Genomic DNA, 10,581 nt, shown 5'->3' on the forward strand with positions numbered 1-10,581 from the left:
TGTTATAGGCGGGGGCAGTAAAGGTGAGAGAATCTTTCTAGGCTGAGGTTGGGAGAGACCTGAGGCCCATTCTTTCCTCAGGGATCAATGTGATAGGCCTGAATATAGTTGATGGCCCCGAAGTCTTCAAGGTGGCCCCCCAGAGGACTCTCTGGGAGGCCTAACTGCCCCCTCCAGATGTGTTGGGAGACTGGCCATAGTCCTAGCTAGCCCCAGGTAGGGCCTGGAGTCCCCCAGTTAAGACCTCAGTTAGATGCAGTCCATGGAGTTCTCGGGGAGGAGGCCAGAGATGCAGCCAGGGAGCCCCAAGCCCTTGACAGGGGTACAGCTGATAGGGAGGCTGCAGCTTAGGGCAGGGTCCTGGTTCTCTATGGCCTCCAGCCTGTCCGTGTTGTTGTCCCAGTTGATGTGGAAACGGGTTACTCGGGGATTCGAGGCCAAGATGTTCCGTTGGAGCTGGGGCAGGAAGAGAAATGTCAACTGTCAGCATGCCCTCTCATTACTCCCACAAAGCCAGGGCACCCCTAGTCTCCCATCCCAGACCCATGAAGAGCAGACCTTGCTTATTCCATCACCAACAATATGTGTGGGACTCCAGGGAATGCCTGTGCACCAGGACCTATCTAATCTTAATTCTGCAAGGCATGCTTCTGAGAAACAAAGACCTCTCTCTCTGAGCACTACTTGAAAACTTTAAGTGACCTTGGCTCCTGAATCAATCCAATGACTCAACTCCCCCCAAATACAAAGGAGCCAGATGATCTAGAGCAGGGAGTGGAGAGCAACCCCACCTGAGAGAAGTCTGGTTTTGGGGGTGGGTTTTCCCGCAACTCTGGGTCGGGGTACTCATTGTTGACGTAGTAGCCCACACGGATGAACTCCTGCCCATGATAGGTGCAGGTGATGAGGACCACGGTCACACCAATGGCGTCGCTCTCAGGGATGAGGGATGGGTTGGGAGCATCGGCCTAGGGAAAACACATCCTGAGCTTAGAACGGTCAGCTCTGAATTCAATGTTAATGAATCAACAATAATAGGTATTTAAACACACCTAAAACAAGGTTCTGTGTTGACTGGTTGCCAAAAATGTGAGATATAGAAACCTAGCCCTGTATGTTCTATGGGGCCATGGTTCAGTATTCACTAATATACTGTTCACAGCAGGTTTACAGAATGTAACTCCTGTGAATAATGAGGATCAACTGCGAATCCGTGGTTCATGGTAACAGTCATGACAAAGAGATGGAGGAAAGAGAGGTGTTTGAAGTACCGTTGAGAGGTCAGACAGCTCTTGAGAACAGAGCGAGAATGTGAACCTGAACTTCAGACCACTAAACCACACTGTGTGCTTTTGGGTAGAAGAGGATGTTTCTAGGTGTCAAAGCCTAAGGCCTCCTTTCTTACCTGAAAGACGAACATGTGTCTCCCTGCTGGGATAGGGCCGACCAGCACTGAGTCTAGGATTTGATCAAACTCCTCACTCTCAGCTGAGCCAACATAAATTATCTTCCACTCTAGGTCTGCAAGGACATAGGGTGTTAGGGAATTGAAATAACGTGACAGCAAGAAGGCAGAGAAAGGGTCTTCTCATGTCAGTTTTGGAGAGATCCTTAATGTGGTGCGAGATTCTTATTCTCAACAACACCTGACATCCCTGGGCACTCCGTGCCAGGCACTGCAGTCCGGAACACTGGGCAGGCAGGAAACTCTGACTTCCAGTGCGAGTGGGAAATTTCTCCTATGGGCTTAGCTTTGCCAGGCGACCTTGACTCTGCACCTCCAGGGAAACTCAGGCCTCTCAGAGCCTGAGGGCAAACCGTATGGCAGAGGCTGAATTAAGACCCACGTGACAGAGGCGTGCTGAGGAGGGAACAGCAGGGAGTTGGGCCATTTCAGGGCCCTGCCCACTGGGTACTGGGATAGGAAGCAGCATCCTCTTTCACACACAGGGACCGGTGCCACAAAACTAAGTAGATCCCTCGACAACTGGGGCAGGGCAGCAGATTCCAATACAGCAGGACAGCCAGCCGGCAGGAGGGGGAAGACAAGGCTGCCGTGGGAGTCAGCCAGGCCCCCAGGTCTTTTAGATCCAGCACCAAGTCATGCCTGTTTATTGGCCATTGGGTGACCCATGACTCAATCAACAAGTGTGGCATCATAGGTGATCCTCTTAACTCCAACTCTCTTGTATCCCATCCAGTAGAGGGGACCCCATCCCTCAGTATGTTCCAGCAAGATTAAAGGAAAAGTGCTTAAGGAGACCTTGCCCATCAATCACAGGAAATTCCCAGTGACCACTGCCTCTTGCAAGAGATCCAAGTGTACCAGGGGCAAGGTCACATTAGTACAGGGAAGCTTGGCAGGAGACCTGAAACTTATTTTAGGTTCTCTGAAATTACACAACCTACCACTCCAGCAACTGGGGGAAGTTTCACAAGCTGTGATTTTCACAGGAAGCAAATGCTCTTGGAAGCTGCCCTGTTCCCTGGTCCAGTGTCCTGCAAGTGCATCCAACTTCGGAAGCACACTGATGCCGGGCCACAACTACGGAGGTCGGTCATCTGAGCCCCAAGCTCTTCCTCGATACACTGGCTTCCTGTCCCTTTGCAGTTTCACCCAGGCCTACTCGGGGACTCTATCAGATTTGAGATACAATGACACCCGCCCACTCCAGGCTCACCGGGGTTCAAACTCTAGTATCTTTTATTATTTGCAGGGAGGATTAAGTTTATTGATCTATTTTTGTTACAAGTGGTGACATAACTAGACATGTTTGGAACCAACAGAAAATCAGCTAGCTGTTCTCACCTTTCTCACACAGGTCTAGATTTTGGTATCTTTCCTATCTTTCCTTCTGGTCTCTCCCCCATCACCAGTTGGAATCACACGTGTGTGCATTTAATTAATGTGCTGGGGAGGAGAGATAAAAAGAAGACGGAAAGAGAGCAGGCTTAGGGCACACCAAAGGCACTTGATGTTCAATACTGTTAGGCAAATCTGAACAAAGACTGTATGGGTGCTGACTGGAAGAGAAAACACACTGAATGGGTGGCCAGGCAAGCAGGCCACAATAGATCCCTCAATACCGCAGAAATTAACCAAGTAACTAATGGGTGATGAGAAAAATATTAACTCAAAAGTTGGAGGAGCTGATAAAATCATCTACAGGACAAGAACAGAACCTATAAATTGGAATCATCTTAAAGTTGAAGTGTTTTAAGTGCCATCATTTTTTAATATAACCGTTCTTTAGAATTAGATATGGAATATCAGTCACCAATACAGCACAAACTCACTCCTATAAAACACAGGTCACAATTATATACATGTAACATGCGTACTTAACCTTCAGGGCAATTTCTTTTTTTCTTTTAAATATGTTTTTATTTAATTTTTTTTTAGAGAGAGGAAGGGAGAAGGATAGAGAGCTAGAACATCAGTGAGAGAAAAACATCATCAAGCGGCTGCCTCCTGTGTGGCACCCACTGGGGATGGAGCACGAATGCTGGCATGTGCCCTGATGGGGAATTGAACTGGTGACCTTTTAATTCATGGGTCGATGCTCAACATCTGAGCCACACCAGCCAGGAACCTTCGGGGCAATTTCAAAGATAATTTGACTACATTTCATTTTGTCTTTACACTCTATGATCTAACCACTGCACAAGATGTTCCTCCACCATCTATGAAAACGAAACCAAAACCAACGGCATGATAAAAGACATGTGTAGTTGAAATAGCTGAGGAACCTGTTTCCTGCCTTTAAAAAAATTTATCCAGTAGGTCTTTTTCTGTTTGTCATTTTATTTTTGTTCATAATAAAGATGAACTTTGGCCTGACCATAGCTGTGGGTCAGGTCATCTGGCCCCATGACTTATTCCAGCAGTGCCTGTTGAATTTCTCAATTGAAGAGGGCAGAAGGACAAACCTAATGTGCTAAACGTGGACCCATGTTTTTGGAAGCATCTATTTCCAGACGCTGAGGACAAAAGAGAGCAAAAGGTGTCTTGTCAGATCTGTAGTTGCTAGTGTCAACATAACAAGACTGAGATTCTAAAGGCAGGTCCACTCTATTTTTTTTTGGGGGGGGGGCAGGCAGAAATCAAATTCCTTTTGCTCTGTGGGAAGAGTCAGAAAGCAAGTTTGATAGGTTAGAGCCCTAAGGGTAAGAACCACAGCCTGGATTTTCAGGCCAGAGTTACTTCCCAACTTGAGTTTCTCTGGGCAAAAGCTGGTGTAATTAATAATAGTACCCGCTTTGCTCTCTTTTGAGAGTCCAGATGTGGAAATAAATTCTATGATCAGTTCTATTTATGTTCCACTTTTAAAACAGAGGATGCAATCTCTCCCAGGTTTTAGTAAAGATAAAGAACCCTGGACTCAGGCTCTGGCTGGTTTAGCTTGGTGGATGTAGCATCAGCCTGTGGAGTGAAGGGTCCTAGGTTCAGTTCTGGTCAAGGGCACATGCCTGGGTTGAGGGCTCGACCCCCGGTAGGGGGTGTGCAAGAGGCAGCAAATAGATGATTCTCTCTCATCACTGATGTTTCTCTTTTCCTCTCCCTTCCTCTATGGCAGTGGTTCTCAACCTTCCTAATGCCGCAACCCTTTAATACAGTTCCTCATGTTGTAGTGACCCCCAATTTCATTGTTACAAATTGAACATAATTAAAGCATAGTGATTAATCACAAAAACAATATGTAATTATATATGTTTTCTGATGGTCTTAGGCGACCCCTGTGAAAGGGTCGCTCGACCCCCAAAGGGGTCGCGACCCACAGGTTGAGAACCACTGCGCTATGAAATCAATAAAAAAAAAAAAAAAGAACCCTGGACTCAGAACAAGCCCTAAAATGTCAATTATTCTACCAACCAGCTATGTGACCTTGGAGAAGTCAGTCTGCTTCTCTCTAGTAAAATATAATGACCAGCAGGTTGACTTTGGACCTCAACTCTGATTCTATAAACAGATTATTAAATAACAGCAGGGGCTTCCTAAGAATACAAAAACTAGATAATGACCACACAGTTACTTTTAAATGCAAGGAGCACAAGCAGGCTAACTGAAACCTGATCTCCTGCCATTTGGGAACTGTGAATCCCTTAACCCATTAGCTCCTTTTATCTCCTCTTGGCTTTAAAACGAAATCTTATTACATAGTGACATTCTACACTTAATTTATTTACACCCTGCCTTGCTACAGAAAGGATTTAGCTGGACTTATTCTATAGTTAGCCACAAATAGACGACATAATTTAAAAAGAAGAGAAACTAGGGAGAGACTGACCCATTGGCCCAGGGCACACAAACATCTCCAACCCTAAACTAACCCAAGTGGCTGGCTTTGCAAGCAAACTGCCCAACTACCGCCTAGAGGTGCTGATTAGTACACCCTGGCTTCCCAGGTCTCCACTCTCCAGCTGCTGCCTCTTCGCTTTTTAACCACCAAGTGAAGAAGTGGTTGGATGGAGTACAGTCGTACCTCAGAGATACTGTGGGTTCAGTTCCGCCCCACCATAATAAAATGAGTAGTGATCTTTTTGCTGGTGAGTCTTATCTTCAATTTGTAAAAAATGCAACATCTGTGAAGTGCAATAAAACAGAGGTAAGCCTGTACTTCCTCCTGAAAGGGGTGGCAAGACTTCCTGGGTGACCTTAAATTTTTAGATTTTTATAGACCTTTCCTTGAAAGGTCTTTCACTTTTTGTGGCTTCCATCTTTTCATCTGTGAGATGAGAGCCATGTCTACCTTTATGTCACACAGATGAGTAAGTCCATCTATGAAGGCACCTTGGAAAAGATGCCCCAAAGGCTGTGACCTCCTAGCTGATTGTTTGAAGTTGGATACCAACATGGTTCGGCCCACCCCACTCGACCGAACCTCCAGATCTGGGGTCAGACCAACAAAAGTGCTAAAAGAATTGCGGCTGTAGGTCAGCTGGAACCTGGTGCGCGCAGTGGGAACTGTGCAAGCATGTCAAACTCGGGGCCAACAGATAACATGCCTCCTTTATGTTTGACGTGCTCGGATGATTGCCTGGCTAGCCCACTCTTAAATTTGAGTGTGTCCATCAAAGCCCACAGCCAGGGAAGAGTGAAGAATGGGAGCTGGGAGACTAAGTTATCCTCAAAGACTGGAGCTGGCAGCTAGGCCGGTTGGAGCTCAAGGAGAGGATTGGGGCCAGGCTGAGGAGGAGGGAAGCCAGGTTCTAGGGCAGTGATGGCGAACCTTTTGAGCTCGGCGTGTCAGCATTTTGAAAAACCCGAACTTAACTCTGGTGCCGTGTCACATAAAGAAATTTTTTGATATTTGCAACCGCAGTAAAACAAAGATTTATATTTTTGATATCTATTTTATATATTTAAATGCCATTTAACAAAGAAAAATCAACCCAAAAAATGAGTTCCCATGTCACCTCTGACACGCATGTCATAGGTTCGCCATCACTGTTCTAGGGCATGTGTGTTGGGATAGAAAACAAGGAGAAATTGGTGGGGTATTTTAAGTATCAGAGGTTGGGGAGGGGATTATTGTATGACAAACGGGGAGATGGGGTGAGTGAGGTCGTGTCACAGGGTGAGGGTCTTTCTTCACAGGGATAAAGGGTGATAGGAGGGGTTCCACTGGGAAAGTTGGGAAGGTGCCTGGGAGAGAGGCCTCTTACAGGGAAACTGGGGGAGGAGGTTAAGGTTTCCACAGGCAATGGGAGGGGGCTGGGGGCTGGAGTCTCCCTAGGAAAAAAGTGCGGTGGGAGTGTTTCGCCAAAGAAGAGATAGGTGGAGAAGTCTGAGTGGCTGTAACGTTAATATAAAAATCTTCTATACAGAAATAGAAGATGGGGTGGTTGAGGGTCTCTGCAGGTTAAAGATTGGCGGCTGAAGCTTCTATATAGAAAACGGGAACCCAGAAGCTCCGCAGGAAAAAGTGTGGTTTGGGAGGATGGGAGAATGAGGTCTCCCCCGTGGGAAACGTGCGTATCCGTGGGGGGAGGGAGGGAAGGGGAGAAGGGATCGGATTGGCCGTGGGGTGGGGGTAAGAGGTAGCCTCCACGCAGAGGTTAGAGCTGGAGAGGAGAGAGGGGGGTAAGATCGGAATTTCGGGGGTTATTTCACAGAGGCGGTCGAGGTTGGCCGCGAGGGTCTCTACGGAAAAGTCGGGTAGGCCACGGGACCCGGGGGGAGGGGGCAGTGTCCACACAGGCCCAGCCTCACCGTCCGCCAGAGCCTCATTGCACTCGAAGCTGATCTCGAACCGGAAAGGGCTGTGGAAAGGGCTCGGATTCTCCAGCACCGCCACGTTCAGCACCGATACCTTGGCCATCGCCTCGCCGCCGCGACTGAAGCCGAGGCTGGGTCCGAGCCCACGCCTGGATCCTGTAGGATCAGCGGGACAGCGTTGCCCACAGAGCCTCCCGCCGACTCGGTCCGTAGACTGAACTGCGTATACCCTCCGCGCGCCTCCTTCAAATAGCTGGCCGCACCCTCCGACCAATCACCGTAAACGCTCCCCGGCGGCGTGAGCACCCTCTTAGCCAATCCTGGAGCGCCGGAGGCGTGCGTCGAGGCTCTCCGGACCAATCCGCGGAGCTCCCTCTCCGGGCTGTGCGAGGGAGGCGGGATCACCTCTTGGCTTCTTTGGATATCCGCCGGGAACCAATCCCCAGCGTCTCAAGACTCAGAGAACGAAGGCGGGGGTAGGCGGAGTCAGAGCACCAGGCTCTTGTCGGCCAATCCTGAGGGTTCCCGCACCAGCGTGGCCCGCCCTTCGCATAACCCTTCCGGGAGACGCATCTCAAGGGGCGCAGCGCCGCCAACTGCCGAGCGGTGGCGCGCGGCGCTCGCTTAAGAGGGCGGGAAGGGCGGTGCTCGAGTCCGCGGTGATTGGCAGGTGAGAATGGGCGGTGATAAAGCAGAATTTTTGAGAGGTTATTGGCTGAGAAGTCTCGCGGGGCGGGAGGAGAGGAAGACTTGGCTTGGGATTCGTGAGAAAGGAGCGGAAGTCGGCCCGCCCGCGCGGTGGAGCGGGGTGTGAAGAGAAAGAAGGGGTGTTTGCAGCCTCGGCGCCTGTCAACAGGTGAGCGTTAACCAGAAGTTTCTCGGAGGGGCTCCTGGCCCCTTAGGCCCAGCGGCGGCGGAGTCCGTTGTGAACGTTGTGACTCACCCCTGAAGGCAGGTGGAGCAGCGGTACTGCGGCGCTAGGGCCCGGGACCTGGCTGTCAGCCCAGTTCGAATCCCTCCCTCGCCTCGTGGGCCGCTGGGAGTCGTGTCAGGTGCACACCGCTGTAAGTAGGAGTTCGAGTCCAGCCTCTGCTGGAGTGAAGGGTCTCATCATTAATGTTTAAGCATAGTGATTAATCACAAAAACAATTATGAAGTCACTGATTTGTGACTTCATAATACATCTAGAAACTTGTCTCCATTTCCATGCCTTGCGGGCCACCGTTGCCCCTGCCAGGAAGACTCCTGGGGCCTCCGCACCCGCGCTCTCTGCTCCCACCCGCGACCAATGGAAATAACTCATGCCACCTACTTAATCTTAATTTGTTTAGTAATTACGTTTTTAAAAAGTTTAAAAAACATCAAAACACATTGTGGGTGGGTGGGTGGATGAGTGGTTAGAGCGTAGGTCGGCGCACCTGAAGGGCCCTGGATTCGATTCCTGGTCTGGGGTATGTACCCCCGTTGCAGATTGGATCCCCGACCCGGTTGGGGCCTGTGCGGGAGGCAACAATCATGGATGTGTCTCTCTCACATCTTTGTTTCTTTCTCCCTCACTCCCTCTTCCCCTCCACTCTCTCTAAAACTCAATGGAAAAAATATCCTGACAATTTAAGGGAAAAGAGGTCATTGCTCCCGAGGACTTAAAAAAATGTTGTATTTAATCCAGTATAACCAAAATATTTCAGAGGTGGTGGGTATAAAAAATACAAATGAGGTAACTTACGTTATTTTACTCTGCACAAGGTCTGTGAAATCCCATTCTTTTTACAGCTACATTTTCTTTTCTTTTTAAAAATATATTTTATTGTTTTTTTTACAGAGAGGAAGGGAGAGGGGTAGAGAGTTAGAAACATCGATAAGAGAGAAACATCGATCAGCTGCCTCCTGCACACCTCCTACTGGGGATGTGCCCACAACCAAGGTACATGCCCTTGACCAGAATCGAACCTGGGACCCTTCAGTCCGCAGGCCGACGCTCTATCCACTGAGCCAAACCGGTTAGGGCTACAGCTACATTTTCATCAGAAATAGTTGGTTTGGCTTTAAGTTTTATAACATTTACAGTTGAAAATGTAAATTCTCATGCCCAAGCCTTCCCATGAAAAGTGTTCCATGAGCTCAGTTGCATATTGGTTTTTAAATTGAAATGTTAGTTAACTAAAATTAAGTGACATGGAAAGTTCTGTTTAACAATGGAAGTAGCTATATTCAGCTGCTCATGAGCCCTTATGGCAAGTGGCTATTGTATTATTGGACAGCAAAGATCAAATTGGATTAGTCACTCTCCTGCTTATAATGCGAGTGATTTTCTATTTTTCTCAGCATGAGAACACAATCACCCCTTTGGCTCCACTGCCCCCATGCAACAGTTTTGCTTTTCAATGGTTCAGTTACCTGCCTCAATCTTGGTACGAAAATATGAAATGGAAAATTCCAGAAATAAACAATTCATGTTTTAAATAGTTCACTGTTCTGATTATCATGATGAAAAGTGAAATCTCCCCTTGGATGGTGTGGCTCTGTTGGTTGGGCACTGAAGGGTCATAGGTTCGATTGCCTGTCAGGGCACATACTCAGGTTGCAGGTTCAATCCCTGGTCAGAGTGTGCGGAAGGCAACCAACTGATCAATGTTTCATTCTCACATTGATGTTTCTCTTTTACTCTCTGTCTCTAAAATCAATAAAAATGTAAAAAATAAACACGTAATACCTGACTATTTAGTCAGGGGGCACTGACTGCTTTTCCCTTAGATTGTCAAATAAAAAAATGACAACAGCCAACACAACAATAGTCATCTGATGCAAATGAATCAAAATTATACCTATATATTTTTTTTGTCAGATCAACAAAACATATATTTTTTGGTCTACCGCAGAATTTTAGTTTGTGTGCCATGAGATGAAAAATGTTGAAAATCACTGATCTAGCATATCAGAGAGACCCCCCCATTCACATAACATTTATTAAAGTAATCGTTATAATTGTTCTGTTTTATTATTAGTTATTGTTAATTTCTGACTGTGCCTGATTTAGAAATTAAACTATCATTGGCATGTGTGTATAGGAAATAACAGTATATTTAGGGATATATATTCATAGTTTTAGGCATCCTCGGGGGATCTTGGAACTGTCTGCCTCTGCTAAAGGGGCACTACTGTATTGTCTTTAAGACTCTACATGCTTTGTTTCCTACAACCCACAAGCCCCAACTTCAGGCCAGCCAAATTGACCCTCTCTTTGTTCCTTAAAAATCTGACATAGCACTCCCAGCTCAGAACTTCTAACTAGATTCTCTTCTCCTAGTTCCTGGGATGGTTGGTGCCTTCTTGTCATTTATGTCTTGCTGTTTAAATATCCT

The 10,581-nt window shown here is 47.5% G+C and overlaps 1 protein-coding gene across 1 annotated transcript; it reads right to left on the bottom strand.

Moving 5' to 3' along the window:
• Positions 1–8: 8 nt before the first annotated feature.
• On the bottom strand, positions 9–7,805 carry ASF1B (anti-silencing function 1B histone chaperone). The gene is made up of 4 exons (XM_006769191.2): positions 7,214–7,805; positions 1,406–1,521; positions 792–968; positions 9–456 (listed from the first exon to the last, which is right to left on the bottom strand). Exons 1-4 carry the CDS (start codon positions 7,320–7,322, stop codon positions 250–252), a joined length of 609 nt encoding a protein of 202 aa, XP_006769254.1. The 5' UTR covers positions 7,323–7,805; the 3' UTR covers positions 9–249.
• Positions 7,806–10,581: the final 2,776 nt, after the last annotated feature.

Source organism: Myotis davidii, unplaced genomic scaffold (genome assembly GCF_000327345.1).
Source record: "Myotis davidii unplaced genomic scaffold, ASM32734v1 scaffold1204, whole genome shotgun sequence".
In the NCBI taxonomy this organism is placed as follows: Eukaryota; Metazoa; Chordata; class Mammalia; order Chiroptera; family Vespertilionidae; genus Myotis; species Myotis davidii.